Consider the following 16,939-nt stretch of genomic DNA (forward strand, 5'->3'; position numbering starts at 1 on the left):
CAATTTAATGCATCCTTGCTGAATGAAAATATTAAATTCTTAAAAAAAAAAAAAAAAAAATCTTACTGATCCCAAAATTTGGTCGGTAGTATTCATGTTAAAAAATGTGTAGTATCTGTAGTAGTTTAATCAATTAAATAATTTGCAAGCAGGAAACAAGGTCTGTTCTCACCTTCCATATTGCTGCCACTTTCAGCAGTTCTGTAATTCACTGCATGTCCAGCTGAGGGCCACTGCATTCCGGCCAAAACATGTTGTTCCGTGCCACATAAATGTCCACAGCTCACGTCTCTTCTCAGCTAGTTTGTTCCCTAGTTAAAAATAGGAGCCGTGCTTCTATATTTCAAATCTGTTCTACGAAATCACCAGTGAAACCATATGCAGTGAGATGTGATAAAGAGTGCTAATTAGAAGCATGATTAACTTTAAATAGATGCTAGATCCTAATGCCAGTGATTCATTTCATCTCAATCATCATTTATTTTGAAAACATGATTACTGTGGCAATACAATATTACATAATATGATGCAATATCACTGATGGTATATGCATTAATGACATTATGGCCCGGTTTCACAGACAGGGTTTAGACTAAGCCAGGATTAGGCCATAGTTCAGTTAGGACAATTAGTGATTTTTATAAACGTGCTTAGAATAAAACATTACTGGTTTGCATCTTGAGACAAAACAAAGGCACTGATATATTTTAAGATCAGTCAGTGCAAGTTTATTTCAGTTAAAACAGCTCAGACTTACATTTTAGTCTAGGACTAGGCTTAAGCCTTGTCTTTGAAACCGGGGGTAAATGAAACACCAAAAACCAAAGACATTAGAGTCTGTGAACATGCAACTGTCTCCTTTTCTTTTGCTTCCAGTAGATCACACCCCCTACTGCCTAAAAAGGCAAGAGAGAGTGCTGCTGGTAAACACTATACCGTCTAAGAATAAACCAGGCTTGCAGTGGATAAGGTTACCTTGAAGCACCCCAGCACTTTTCCCGTCCCACACCCATGTGAGGCACCAATAACATGGGCTAAATTACCAGCACCTATTTGCTGCGTCCCCTGCCAGAGCCTGAACTCCCCTGTTTACGGCCCTGACCAAACATCCCATTCTCCCCCAGCCATGATCCCAAATCCGGCACTTTGAAAACCCTCATTCCGCTTTTCTCACGAGACTGTGAGGCTTCACCCGTGGATTGGATGGGGACGACAAATAGGAACATCTTTTCCTGAGTAGGATTTAACATCAACTGGGTGAAACCGTCCAAATAAGATTACACAAGCAAAACCAAAGGACATTCGGCTGAAGTACCACCATGGCTCAGGCAACTAAAGGTACTGCAGGTTTTGTACTCATGATCTCCTGCATTTGATTGACAGACAGAGCTTAATAAATGACAAAAAAAATATGTTATGATATTTTATAATAATAAAATATTAGAAAAATAAAAGTTTGAATTACAATAAATGCTGTTGTGGAACCATATAAGACAGCTCAGTTGATATGTATGTTTTTGTCAAACAGATTTTTATCTGCTGAAACAAATGATATGCTGTACTAATAATATTTATGTATCTTAGAAATTTTTTACATGTTTTTGAGATTAATACAAAGTCCATAATTTACTTAAAATAATTCATAACCTCAGAAGTGTATAATCCTGAAAAAAAAAACATGTATTACGGTTTCCACAAGAAACTTTAAACAGACAGCACAACTGTTTTAAATATTGATAATAAATCAGCATATTGATTTATGACGATGATAGGATGATAAATGATTTCTGAAAATCATGTGACATTGAGGACTGGAGTAATGGCTGCTCAAAATTCAACTTTGCCATCACAGGAATAAACATTTTAAAATATATTAAATTATAAAACAGCTATTTAACATTGTTTATAATTGTAATTTTGATCAAATAAATGCAGCCTTGGTGAGCATAAAAAACTTCTCCCAAAAACATTATAAAATAGCGACTCCAAATTTTTCAAATGTCACATTTTGGTGAATCCAGCAAACATGATCAATATTTGCAATATTAAGACTTTGTTAATAAGTAGCTTCTTTGTTTAGTTCATGATGTCATTAAACTCAAGCAGCAGGGAGAAAATAACACAACATGGAGAAGCAGTTTATTCTTGCAAGTGTGAAGTCAGTCATGCATCTTGCTCTTAATGCAACAGAACAGCTGCAGCAAATATCAGTACATGTTATGGTGCTGTATTTATATAGAAATAAAGAACAATGTAGAAATATGGAAAGTAATTAGAATATATTAACACAAGTAATGCAAAAAGAGCACAGAACTTGCAGCAAACAACCTTTGGGTAACATTTTCCACTTGTTTGACATTTAGGAGCAGAGTTTGCTATAGACTTTGGTGTAGGCCTACAGTATGTGTAAATTCATCCATGTTTCCAGGTCCCACAGTGAAGCCCATCCCTCCCACTGCTGTAGATGCCCCGGTTAGGGCAGCGCACCCAGACTCACTTACAGCCCGGAGCCATGGGATTTTACGAATCATGAATCGCCCGGCACAATGGGTGGTCATCATCACACTTCTGATCTCTTGGTCAATAGCAGGTGTTGTCATCTTTGACTTTGTCAGTGATGATCAGATTGCAAGTAAGTTTAAAATTGGCCTAATTTTCACAGTTCCTATTTTATTTACTCTTGTGCTGTTGTTGGATTTGTTGGGTTCACTCTGAATTGTTTTCCTAGGCATCCAGGATTTCGGCTCTGATCCAGTGTTAGCAGTGAGCAAAGCCATTGAAGGCATTGAAAACAGGATAAACCATATGAATGATAGGTTTAATGATGCTCAAGGTATGCTTTCACAACACAAAAATAGTTTTTTTAGTAGCTAAAAGTACCGTAATAAGTAGCTTTAAAATATCACTTTGCTTTTCTGTGCAATTACAATTCGCTACTAAAACTTTCAGTCTTCAAAAAAGGCTGCAAAATGTATCATAGCTACAAGTAGTCTAAACGACTAACGTGCTATATTTCAACTTTTCTGAAGTTATTCAGTAGTTTTGTGTGAAAAACAGACCATCGTTATTCAAACAAATCTTAATATCCAGTGAGTTGTCTGGGACCAGATCATTGAATCTTTGAATTGGACTCGAGAACAAAATCAATCCGATTCGCAAACAATTCAGACCGCATCAACCAATTGGCAAAAAGATTGAACTCATAATGATTCATTTGTGAATCGGTCATTGCTCATTCACAGGAGTGTGCCTGTGAGCTAAATCTAAATGATTTTGATTTTTATATCTTCCTCACACAAAACTATTACGTGGCTTGGAATATAGCGCAGGAGTAGCCGCTTTGATACTTTTATAACTGTCTTTGTATTTTTTTTAAAACCAGTTTTTATAATAATTGAATATAGGCTACTTGTGTTTTGCGGAAGAACGGTGAGTAAATTGAGACAGAATTAGAATTTTTGACTAAGCCAGTCCTTTGAAAATTACCCTATTACATTTTGTCGACATACATAACTTGTATTCAATTCTCTCTGTTTTTATTTGGAATACAGAGTACGCCACTGAAATAATATTTAATCCCGTGGAAGCTATTAGTTCAGCTGCTGACTCATCTGTGTCTTATCTGTCAGGAATATTCAGTGCCGATGGTATGTACACATATGTTCATTAGTGGCATTTAAAAATAATTTATAAGCAGTTTAAAACACTATTTGATTTTGACTTGCATTATGTTGTTTTTCCATCCAGGAGATTCAGGAATCACTGAAACCGTGAAATATGGGGGCACTGTATTGGATGAGGCTACAGAATGGCTCAGATCCCCAGTGAGCTACGTATTCCACTTATTTGAAGGTACCTATGCCTCCCTTAGACACAACACGAAGGCTGAGGTTCCTTTTATAGATGTTTAATGCACTTATGGACATCAACACCATCGCCAACACAAACACCATAGAACTAAAACCAGACGAATATAACAAACATCAGTCATACATTCAGTTACACGGAAAACACGCATACGACTTTAAACTCTTAAATGAACAAAAAAATACATCAACATACCACTTTTGCCTGCTTGTAAGCTAAGAGAGGGGGTTATATCTTGAAGTTTCTTGGACGGATTACTTGTAATCGTACAGAGAAACCTTAAACCTTTTAACGATAATTTTGTTCGATAACTTCGTTCCATCTCTTCGCACAGATGACAAAACAGGAAGTGATATACAAAGGCAAGATGGGAATAAAATAAAACAACCAAAAACTCTTTTTCAATCTTGCAATCTTGCTCAAGCAAACAATAATTCAGTATAGAAATCACAATAAATAATGTAAAATAACCAAAATATAAAGTTATACAAATTAAACTAATGAAAAGTTAAACTGAGATAAGCGAGTGTCTAAGTACTCAAGCACCATCTAGTAGAAACAAACAAACTCAGAAAGCTTTGTGCTAGCAAATACAGTACCTGCTTCACTAATCATGCTGAAATCATTGGTCAATGATGTTCTTGGGGCTTGACATGCAATTAGAGACTCATTATGTACAATAAATCATGAACATGGTAAAAATAAATTATTAGCCTTATTAGCACGGCACTAATACCTGTTTATGCTTTCTGTGCTTCAGACATTCTGGATATAGTGGTTGTTCCAGTGGATATTGTCAGTGAAGCTCTTGTGCAAATTTTAAGTGGGATCAAGACTGTTATACAGTATATTTCCACCATGTTTGGGGGCATTGATGGTACTGCAAAGCACCAACATTGTATATATACACTCATAGAATCTATATCATCTATATACAGTCATGGCTAAAAATATCGGCACCCTTGGTAAATATGATCAAAGATGGCTGTGAAAATTAATCTGCATTGTTAATGCTTTTGATCTTTTATTTGAAAAGAATCACAAAAATCTAACCTTTCATTGGATAATAAGAATTTAAAATGGGGGGAAATATCATTATGAAATAAATGTTTTTCTCAAATACACGTTGGACACAATTATTGGCACCCCTAGAAATTCTTATGAGTAAAATATCTCTGAAGTATATTCCCATTCATATTCAAAATTTTGAGCACTCCAGGGTGATTATGAACATGAAATTATCCAGCCATGGCTTCCTGTTTCACAGAGATATTAATAGGAGGGAAAACAAAACACATATTCCCTTAATCATCCATCACAATGAGAAAAACCAAAGAATATATTTCTGTTGTAGAGCAAAAAAAATTATTGAGCTTCACAAATTAGTGAAGTGGCTTTAATAAAAGAGCTAGAGCAGTAAAAATTCCCATTTCCACCACCAGGGCAATAATTAAGAATTTCCAATCAACAGAAAATGTTACGGAACTTCCTGGAAGAGGACGTATGTCTATATCGTCCTAATGCACGGTGAGAAGGAGAGTTTGAGAGGCAAAAGATTCTCCTTGGACCACAGCTGGAGAACTGCAGAAAATAGTTGAGTCTCGGGGTCAGAAAACCTAAAAAAAAAAATTGTCAAACAGCACCTACATCACCACATGTTGTTCGGCAGGGTTTCAAGAAAAATTCTCCTTGCTCATCCAAAAACAATCTCCAGCATATTCAGTTATCAGACACGACTGGAACTTCAAATGGGACTGTCTTTTACAGTCAGATGAAACTAAAAAATTGGCTTTTTAGCAGCAAACACTCAAGATGGGTTTGGTGAACACAGGGATAAAAAGTACCCCATGTGTACAATGAAATATACTGCTGTATTTTTGATGTTGTGGGCCTATATTTCTGCTGGAGGTCCTGGACACATGGCATCATCGATTCTATCAAATACAAACAGATAGAAAATCAACAAGTGACTGACTCTGTTAGAAATCTTATAATGGGCCATGTTTGGATCTTCCAACCGTACAATAATCCAAACGCAAACCTCAAAAACAACACAAAAATGGATCACTGAGCTCAAAACCAAGCTTCCGCTGGCCATTCCAGTCCTCTGACCTGAACCCTGTAGAAAATGAGTGCGGTGAACTGAAGAGAAGAAGAACCGTCATGGATCTGGGAATCTAAAGGGTCTGGAGTGATTCTGGATGAAGGAATGGTCTCTGATCTCTTGTCAGGTGTTCTCTAACCTCATCAGGTATTATAGGAGAAAATTTAGAGCTGTTAAACTGGCAAATGGAGGGTTCAAAAAGTATTGAATAAAAGGGTGCCGTTAATTGTGGCCTTTTATTTCATAATGATATTTCCTCCCATTTTAAATTCTTATTATCCAATTAAAGGTTAGATTTTTGTGAATTTTTAAAAATAAAAGATCAAAAGTATGATCTTTTGGTGGGAAGTCGTGGCTTAATGAGTCGGACTCGTAATCCGAAGGTTGCGAGTTTGAGTCTCGGGCCGTCAGGGATTGTAGGTGGGGGGAGTGAATGTACAGCGCTCTCTCGACCCTCAATACCACGACTGAGGTGCCCTTGAGCAAGGCACCGAACCCACAGCTGATCCCTGGGCATTGCAGCAAAAATGGCTGCCCACTGCTCCGGGTGTGTGTTCACGGTGTGTGTGTGCACTTTGGATGGGTCAATTGCAGAGCACAAATTCCGAGTATGGGTCACCATACTTGGCTGTATGTCATGTCACTTTTTTCTTTACAAATGCAGATTAATTTTCACAGCTTTCTTTGATCATATTTACCAAGGGTGCTGATATTTTTGGCCATGACTGTAGGTACATGCATCTTGTCAATGATTCCCAAAATAAGCATTGAACCTGTATAATTGTCTGTTTTTTGGACTTATTTTAACACTTAACAGGAGACACAGGCATCACTGAAACAGTGAAACTTGGTGGCACTGTATTGGATAAAGTTACTGACTGGATTAAATTCCCAGTGGCCTACTTATTCCACTTATTTGAAGGTACCTACATTACAGAAATAATTGGCTGTTGTTGTTGTTTTGCAGGCTGACAGGCAATGAAAGACTCATGATTTGCTCTAACTCAAGAAAATATTTCAATCAACATTTGAAATTCCCATGCATAAAGAAATGTCATATTTTAGCATTTCAGTAAAACATGATTTCAGCTGCTCACTGACTTCTGTTTAATGCTTTCCATGCTGCATAGACATCCTGGAAGTAGCAATCATTTATCCAGCAGACATTGCCAGTGAAGCAGCTCTGCAAATTTTAAGTGGGATCAAGACCATTTCTTTAACCATATTCGGGAACCTTGAAGGTATTTTATTTCTTGCATCATTTTAGACATTCAGTGATATAATCCACACAAAGTTACTGTATTCTTACTCAAATAAATGCATTGGTGAGCCTAAGAAACATAAAAAAATTGCACTGACCCCAAACATTTGAACGGTAGTGTACATATATATATAAAAAAGGTCAAATAAATGCACCTTGTCGATATTTCAGCTTGGTTTCCCAAAATGAGCACTGATCCCACGGAGCTGGCTGAAATAGTTGTAGAGGAGGCCGCAGAAGTAAAGACCACCGTTTCTAATTACCTATCCATTCTGTTTGCAGCGGATGAAGGTATTGTTCATTTATCAGCTCAAAACATTGTGTTTCATTTGTATTTGATAGTTGGTTTGTAAAAGACTATTTAGTTGCGTTATATTATTTCATTTTTCGCAGGTGGTATTCCTGACATTAGCTTTGATCCCATGAAAGTTGTCACAGACACTGTTGAGGAGTTTGCTGACAGGAGGGATATGTTCTTTGCCTATCTCTCAAACATGCTCATGGAAGACAAAGGTATTCATCATATCAATTATATCACAAATGTATGCTTGTGTATTAAAATACAGTTATTTTTTAACTATCCATGTCATTCTCTGTTTCAGATGACACACCGCAAGTGATAAGACGAAAAGGTTTGTGTCAGTATCATTCACTCACGACTCAATACCTCTGTTAATATACAATAGAATATGTTAATCTACCAATATTCTCCAGGAGAGTTTCTGCCCCCTATGGAAAAAGGTTAGTAAATGCTCATACTTTAATGTACATAAATACATTAACACAAAACTAACACTAGTACTCAAACCTCAAGCATATATAATGCAAGATCTTGAATTGAATGAAATTATAGTTTTCTGTTTCGTTGAATCCCACATTCATATTTATGTTGTGTCTTACCCTGTTTCAGTCCATTTGGTAAATAGAACATTTAGAAAACAGTGATAGAGGTTATGTAATATGGTGCATGAAAAGGACCTGCATGACTGCATAAGGGATGATTGTCATTTATATTTTCTGTCTGTACTATAGTGTTCATTTTAATGTCCTGCACTCTCCATCTCACACAGTACTGCCCATGTTAAATGTAAAAATGTGTGTGTTCAGAATGGTTTAAAAGGAGGTGCATGATATATTTACCAAATACAGAAATAAAAAGTTGATGTCCGATGCATTTCTTGCGGTTTGTTTTCCTGTCCCCTTCTTGCGGTGTAATGCAATGTCTAACTTTCTCTGATTCGTTCGTCAGTTGATATTCTTCACAAACATACAGCATGTAGGAGTTCTTACCACAGTTATGGCACATGTTGCAAGAATATTGTGAATGTCACAATATTAATGCCCTGAGATTTTAAGCTGAGGTTGTGGAAAGAAATATAGGGTTTCATTTCAATTCACTGCACTGTTGATGCTTAAAGTGTTTATTTACAAATTTTCAAACAGTAGAGAATTGTGCTAGCAAGGTCATTCCTGAACTGATTAATGCATTGAATGCATTGCAAGTCACTTTTGATAAAACTGCATAAATATACACAAAAGCCACAAAATATTAGCTTGGGTTTTGATGAAACTGCTAAAAATGGTTCAACTGAAGTTTTTTTGTCAGGGCGTAACATGTGCATACTGTTAAGATCATCAATGTGATGTAATGATGTGTTTCCAATCTGAAAAACTGTCATGTCTCGCACATAAACTGGTAAATGTGTTTTTATCTGTAAAATGAGCTCAGTTCTGTCATAAACCTGAAATGAAAAATGACTTCATGAAACAGTTGCAGAAATACTAGGCAAAACGCAGGACCCTGCCTATGCTGCCTACATTGCTGTGAGATCCACAGACAGTACTATACAGGAAATAAAAGAGGTTGAGGAGCAACGTGGTGAGGTAGAAGCTGCTGAAGATACAACTGAAAAAACTCAAGGTATTGTGGACATTTCAAAGGAGGAAGGGAGGGTTGAAACGGCTTGGGACAGCTCTGATGTCAAAGTTGAAGATGATGAGGTTGCCTCCGAAGTTATGGAGGAGGATAAAACTGCTGGAACAGTTGAAGATATTGCAGATGTTACAGAGGAGGAACCTTCTCTTATGCAAGAAGGCATAGATGACGAAATGGAACCTGAAAAGATTGAGGATATCTCTGATTTTGCAGAGGACGAATCAACTGATATGACCTCTGATGCTACAGATGTGAAGGACATGGATGATACCTCAGATGTTGTAACAGCAGATGATGAAGTTTCTGAAACAGTTGAAGATATTTTGGATGTTACAGAGGTGGAATTTTCTGATATGGCAGAAGTCATAGGTGAGGAAAAAGCAACTGAAAAGGTCGAAGATATCTCAGATTCTGCAGAGGATAAATCAACTGAAACGACATCTGATGCTACAGATGTGAAAGACATTGACGATGCCTCAGATGTTGTTACAGAGGAGGAAGAAGTTACTGAAGCAGTTGAAGATGCAGATGTAACAGCGGAGGAACCATCGGATATACCAGAAGTCATAGATGAGGAAACGGCGACTGAAAAGGTTGAAGATATCTCTGATTTTAAAGAGGATGAATCAGCTGAAATGACCTCTGATGTGACAGAAGATATTGATGTTGTTATAGAGGAGGAAGACAAATCAACTGAAATTACTGAATCTGATGCTACAGATGTGAAAGACATTGACGATGCCTCAGATGTTGTTACAGAGGAGGAAGAAGTTACTGAAGCAGTTGAAGATGCAGATGTAACAGCGGAGGAACCATCGGATATACCAGAAGTCATAGATGAGGAAACGGCGACTGAAAAGGTTGAAGATATCTCTGATTTTAAAGACGATGAATCAGCTGAAATGACCTCTGATGTGACAGAAGATATTGATGTTGTTATAGAGGAGGAAGACAAATCAACTGAAATTACTGAATCTGATGCTACAGATATGAAAGACATTGACGATGCCTCAGATGTTGTTACAGAGGAGGAAGAAGTTACTGAAGCAGTTGAAGATGCAGATGTAACAGCGGAGGAACCATCGGATATACCAGAAGTCATTGATGAGGAAACAGCAACTGAAAAGGTTGAAGATATCTCAGATTTTGCAGAAGACAAATCAACTGAAATTACTGAATCTGATGCTACAGATGTGAAAGACATTGATGATACCTCAGATGTTGTTACAGAGGATGAAGACGTTACTGAAACAGTTGAAGATATAGATGTTACAGAGGAGGAAACATCTGATATTCCAGAAGTAATAGATGAGGGAATAGCAACAGAAATGTTTGAAGATATCTCTGATTTTAAAGAGGATGAATCAGCTGAAATGACCTCTGATGTGACGGAAGATATTGATGCTGTTATAGAGGAGGAAGTAGTTACTGAAACAGCTGAAGATATTCCAGATGTTACAGAGGAGGAAACATATGATATGTCAGAAGTCATGAATGAGGAATTAGCAACTGAAAAGGTTGAAGATATCTCTGATTTCGTAGAGGACGAGTCAACTATGATGACCTCTGTTGTAACAGAAGACACTGACGGAAATTCAGATGTTGTTACAGAGGAGCGAGAAGTTACTGAAACAGTTAAAGATATTGCAGATGTTACAGAGGAGGAACCATCTGATATGCCAGAAGTCACTGACATTGATGATACCTCAGATCAAGATACCTCTGCAGTTATAGAGAAAGAATCAACTGAAACAATTGAAGAAGCAGCAATTGAAACAGCAGAAGGTACTTCCTATGTGACAACCAAAACTGAATTAGATAATACAGATGAAAATCAATTTCAGAAAATTCCCAGTGTTACAGAGGAGGATGAAGAACCTGAAAAAGTTCAACATACTCCTGATTTCATAGGTGAGGAAGAAGAACCTGAGGCAAATGAAGATGCCAACACTGAAGAAACAGCCAAAGAGTCACTAGAAAAAGAACAGCCACTTGAATTAGCTGAAGCTACTCCAGATACCATCTGTGTAAAGGAAAAGATTGAAGCAACAGAACTTGATTATCTTGAAGTCCTGGGTAAGGATGACATGAAAGTTGAAGCCAAGGAGGAGAAGGAAGATGTGGCAATTGCTGATGCTGAAAAGGGCACAAAGAACCTGGAGAAGGATCTAGATGAAGATGAGGTTGAGGTAAGAGGAGTCTAAAGATCAAACTATCTTGGGAACCACTGCTGGTGAAGATGACCATGATGATGAAGAGGAGCTTGTCCTTTCTTCTGTCCAGCAGGACCTAACAGACAGAGATGATCAAAATAACAATAACAATGACAGGAAGAAAGATGCCATAAAAAGAGGCATGAGCAGGAGAAAAACATCAAAGAGTCATTCCATTGAAACAGATGACCAAGAAGCGCACAAGCATCTTCACAAAGGTATAGAAAAATTTTGTATCCTTAACAAATAGGGAAAAGTGTTAGTTCAGTTGACAACCATGTCAATAGATGACCTTTATAACAAATTATAATTCACTTGCCATGGGAAAATGTATCACTAAATTAAGACTGTTCATTAATATTATTTTGTTAGTTTAAATTAACAATTTAATAAAAGTAACTGTGCAGGATCTTAACATAGCTAACTACCTAAAATATGCCTTCATATTCCCCTTGCACGTTAAACAATAAATATTGATTAATTGTTGTTTTATAAACAACATTACATATAACTGGCAATGTATTAATAGCTCGAGCTATACAATAGACCAATAATTTGATTGGCCAAGCAGTGTTCAAATTCTTGTTTGAATTCTACGGGCCACAACTAAACTGTTTGTTGACCAAGTACAAATGAACTAATCAGGTGGCCATAATGCATCTGATATGTCAGTTACTCTATGTTAACTTTGTTTTAGAGAGCATAACATAGTTGTAGGCTGTTTATCTATAGGTATAAATACATCACGGTGATATTGCATCAGTTTTGAAGAACACTGTTATTACTCGTCTCTTACAAAGTGGACTTGGAAGAAGAACAAATTGATGGATGAAGATGAAGTTTCATTCCCTGTTGCTTCTACTTCACCTCTTCTTCTGGAAAGATGCTTAAAAGAGGAGCAAAAACACAGCTGGAGGTTTCTCTAAAGGACTCTGCTGCTGTACAAGTTTCTATATATAAAAGGGAGAGCTATTTGATGTTATTGATCAACTACACATTGCGCACTGTAAAAACTTTTAGCATCTTTTGTTCAATGTTTTTTCTTAGGAAAAGTCCCCCAAAAATGGTGTTTGCTTTTATGTAATGTTATATAGGCCTATAGGGTATTTGTCTTTTTTTATTAACATTTTTAGTGTAATTTAGAATTACTTTCATTAGGAAAAATGAAAACCATACAAAATACTTCTTTGCGCTGATTTGTAAATAATTTCAGTGGCTTGATTATTTGCAAAGCTGTTTATGTTGCTTAATTGAATGATTCCAATAAGAAAATGAATTATTTAATTTATCCATTATTTCTTTTAGTTTGCCATCTAACACAATGACATGGCTGAAAACCACTTTGCTGCTTTACAAGTAATATTAATGTTAAATTAACACACTTATAGTGCACTAATTCATTCTCTAATTCTCATTGTTCATTAATCATGTGGATGTTAAAACATATAACTTTCATTTAACATTTACTCATGATTTCAGTTCTTGAACAAGTGAAAGAAGCCAAAGAGAAAAAAGCTAGAGAGGAGATATACAAAATCATTCAAGGTGAATGGTTTGTTGTTTTCTTCAGTGCTTGCACACTGTAAAATACTGTGCTTGTGCAGAATGAAAACTGCATTTTAAGAGAAATTTAACAGAACTGTGACACATTATCTTTTCTGTTCTTCCAGATATGAGGGAGAAGAAGGCTGATGGTGAAGAGGAAGAGATCACATTACAACAAATAAACATAACCGTAGAAAAAGTCAAGGAAAAAAAAGAACATGAGAAAAAGGAGATAGAAAAGGCTAAAAGAAAAGAAAAATCCAAAGAGGACAAGACTCGAAAACCAACAAGTAAGGCTGATAAAACATACTGAACTTATCTACTTATTGTAGGATCTCTAATTTCTCTTTTGTGAAAAGCTCAACATCCACATTTAGATTGTTGATTGCTCTGTTCTTCACGATGAAGGTTGAAGGCTACGTTCAGCCCACTGCTACGGTTAAGATAGATTACATGTAAAACCCCACACCTCTGTTTCAATAGATAATATATGTGCACTATGTATATGAAATGTGTTCTAGAAAAGGACACCAAGAAAAAACCTGACAAAAAGGTCAAGGTGACTAAAGTGGATGAGGAACCTCCTCTAAAAAAGAAGAAATCTGGTACATGATGCACTAATGCTAAAATAAATAAAGCTTTGCTTGCTCATTACGCTGTCTGAGGGTTAATGTTCAGTTTTTAATTGAAACACTGTATATTTCAGCTTTAGTCCATTATTATGTTTATTTTGATATTTGATTTGATTTTTTGTAATATAAAATATTGCTACAATAGTTTTTATATGGACTTTCACATGATCATTATGCATTCTTACAAAGCTGTCTAAAAAACTGAATAGAAAATGTAATATTACAAAATTCTAATGTATACAATTTCATATGCGCAGGACCTGAGAAAAAGGTTAAGCCAGCAAAGAAAGGTATTAAACACATCCTGCTCATAGACAATACATTTCAATGTTGTTGTTTTTGTTTTTTGGAAATTCCCGCAAAGTCCACACACATTCCTAAATTGAATATATGAACAAAAGTGAAACAAAATGATGTATTTTATGCATGTCTATAACCGCTAACTATTTTTTCTATTGTATCATAGATGTTAAGATGGCCAAGGACAAAATCAAAGCAGTACCTGTAAAGAAAAGTATGTATCTTGTGTGATAAGTGAATTTATGTAAATTCAGAATTAACAGCAAATAAATGTAAATGCTTATTTTTCTGAAACTGAAGTGGCCAAAAAAGAGACCAAACCAACACCATCTAAGAAAGGTATTGTGTTGTGTGTTCTTGCATTATGAGCACACATAATAAAGCAAATTCATAATTAAAGCACATTATGTGTACTATTTTTATGAAATAAATGATCTGTAATTGTCTGTTTTATATTGTCTTTTATATTTTTCCACTCATTTGCAGAGCTTGAAGTTACAAAAGAAAAGGCCAAACCAGCTCGTTCTAAGAAAGGTATCACCATGCATATTTAAAGTCTTGTATGACAACTGTTACTCCCATTATAGATGATTTATTTTGTTTAGAAATAAATCACATCCTGCAAAGAAAGTTATTTTCCTGTCCGACGTATTCACATTTTTGTAGAAAAAGCTGAAGTTATCAAAGAAAAGGCAAAACCAGCTCCAAAAGAAAAAGGTATGCTTGTCCTGTAAAATTAAAGATCAAGTTTATCATACAAAGTTGTGATTATATCAGAGATAATATATTTTGTCTTTTAGTTGCTGAGGTTGTCAAGGAAAAAGCTAAGCCAGTAAAGAAAGGTACTTTGTATTATATGCATTACTATTTATGAAGCATTGCAGAAGGTAACAGATTATATGAACAGTTTGTTTCAAATGTTTACAGAACCTGAGGTTATTAAAGAAAAGGTCCAACCTGCACATTTAAAGAAAGCTACCAAGCTTGCATGTTTATCTGTAAACATATCTGTGCTGAAAAATGTGTCCTTTAAGGTTTAGTAATCCCATTCTCTGTAACTTTGGGGTTGATGATCACACTGTAACTTTCCACCTTATGCATGCTTATTCAGTTTCAAAATGCATATGGGCTACATGGATAATGCAAACCAAACAACATATTTAACTAGTAAATTTTTATTGTAATAAAACTGAAGATTCATTGAAATTAATTTTGTCTTCTTATTTCATATTACAGCTGAAGCTCCCAAGGAAAAAGCTAAACCTTTGAAGAAAGGCATGTTTTCTTTGCTGTTTCTCCTGAAATATTTTCTAATCAGTTTTATTGTATGATGCAGTGTATGGCATGCATTGCTGCAACCTGAAGCTGCAAAAACAAAACTGTTAAAGAAAAAAGAGTTACTATATTTAAGAATCTAACCCCTGACCTTTGAAAAATGTTTACTAAATATGCATTGAAATTAATTGTTTAATTATTTCAAAAGCTGAAGCCAAGGATAAAACACCAGCACCTGTTAAAAAAGGTAATTGTGTGCTGTTTACATTTGTTTTTGAGGTAAAAAAAAAAAATGCTGAATGTATCTTTGCTTATGTATAGTAATTTTATTTACTTCTAGAAGCAAAAGTTGCTCCTGTAAAGAAGGGTAAGACATTCCACAGACAATCCATGCCATTCTAAACAAAATGCAGTGTTTTTCTGTGTCATTAACTGCTGGTGTTGATGAAATTACAGAGCATGAGGTTCCCAAAGAGAAGGCTAAACCAGAGCCCTCAAAAAAAGGTAAAAAGAGAAGGCAAAGCCAAGAGATTCCAAAACCTGTAATGTTTTAATTTTCATGCATTTAATTATTGCTGTTATGGCTATCTATTATTCTATGGTATGGTGTTATCTACTATTTTAGCTAACATTTAATTTTGAAGAAACCAGTGACATATTGATGCATTTTAGCAGCTGAAGAGAAAGAAAAACCTTTCCCTGTGAAGAAAAGTATGATTCCTGCTATTAAACTTATATTAATAATACATTTTTCATTGTATAATGTGTTGTTTGAAATTGTTTTTACACCCTTGCTCTTATATACAGTATATAGATTCAAATGAAATATCAGGTCTTTTGTGATGACCTGTTACTGTTTATGTAAAAAGAAAAAAAGTTGAAGACAAAGCAAAACCAGCACCCCAAAAGAAAGGTGCTTGATTTTTAGATAGACAACCCATTCAAATCTAAACAAATAATTGTCATTCCATACTTTTAGCCAAAGCCCCCAAAGAGAAAGAGAAAGCTGTTCCAGTAAAGAAAGGTACCACGTTTTGAACTCTAAATTATGTATTTAATGTTAGAATATTTTCATTTTATTAGAAAATATTTTCACAGTTTTAACTGCCCATATCCACTTGGTCAATTAAAATTGAAATGTTGAAATGCTTTTCTCTTTTCTCATTTATTCAGAGGCTAAAGCTCCCAAGGACAAAATTAAATCGGCCCTTTTGAAGAAAGGTAGGGTGCACATAAAGCAACAACAATTCATTTAAAAGTCATTTTTATGCATGACATTAGCTGAGCCTGCTGACTCATTTTCAGAGCCTGATGTTTCTAAAGAGAAAGAAAAACCACCAACTGCCAAGAAAGGTAACATGGAAATATGTGGCCTTGATACATTTTTGTCAGTCTTATAAATAATTTATTGAATATGTACCTTCATCTTTTTCAGAAGGCAAGTCAACAACCGCTCCTGTTAAAAAAGGTAGGCTAATTAGTAATTTTCCTTTCTTAAATTTATAGATGAGTGCATTGTTCCACTCTTAAACATACTTTTCTTTGAATTGTAGAGCCTGCAGTTGCAGAAGAGAAAGTCAAACCAGTACCTTCAAAGAAAGGTTAAAAAAATTTTAACTTTTAAAGTTAAACTCTTTTCAAGTATTAACATTTTTTAACTAATCGTTATTCATTACTTCTAATGCATGCAATTATGATTATTTCAGATACTGAAGCTACTAAGGAGAAAGTGAAACCAGCTCCAGTTAAAAAAGGTACAAATTGATTTTATTGGACATATTTTTGCAATGATAATGATGCTAACTG

The 16,939-nt window shown here is 35.4% G+C and overlaps 2 protein-coding genes across 2 annotated transcripts in view; both read left to right on the forward strand.

Annotated features, from left to right (window-relative positions):
• The window catches only part of LOC306886541 (serine/threonine/tyrosine-interacting protein-like), a 195,222-nt gene that overhangs the window by 68,241 nt on the left and 110,042 nt on the right, over positions 1-16,939 (forward strand). The gene's annotated exons all lie outside the window — the stretch shown is intronic.
• LOC306886504 (uncharacterized protein) lies at positions 1,003-16,887 on the forward strand. The gene is made up of 32 exons (XM_079443656.1): positions 1,003-1,338; positions 2,429-2,632; positions 2,729-2,833; positions 3,552-3,647; positions 3,748-3,852; positions 4,628-4,744; positions 6,789-6,893; positions 7,102-7,212; positions 7,404-7,523; positions 7,626-7,745; positions 7,835-7,864; positions 7,947-7,973; positions 9,004-11,357; positions 11,452-11,599; positions 12,861-12,926; positions 13,052-13,216; positions 13,816-13,848; positions 14,025-14,072; positions 14,159-14,197; positions 14,345-14,392; positions 14,525-14,575; positions 14,659-14,700; positions 15,095-15,133; positions 15,342-15,380; positions 15,455-15,500; positions 15,590-15,637; positions 16,113-16,157; positions 16,307-16,354; positions 16,439-16,486; positions 16,569-16,601; positions 16,687-16,734; positions 16,840-16,887. The coding sequence occupies exons 1-26, from the start codon at positions 1,320-1,322 to the stop codon at positions 15,594-15,596; spliced, it is 4,284 nt and encodes a 1,427-aa protein (XP_079299782.1). The 5' UTR covers positions 1,003-1,319; the 3' UTR covers positions 15,597-15,637; positions 16,113-16,157; positions 16,307-16,354; positions 16,439-16,486; positions 16,569-16,601; positions 16,687-16,734; positions 16,840-16,887.

This window comes from Barbus barbus (genome assembly GCF_936440315.1).
Source record: "Barbus barbus genome assembly, chromosome: 20".
NCBI lineage: Eukaryota > Metazoa > Chordata > Actinopteri > Cypriniformes > Cyprinidae > Barbus > Barbus barbus.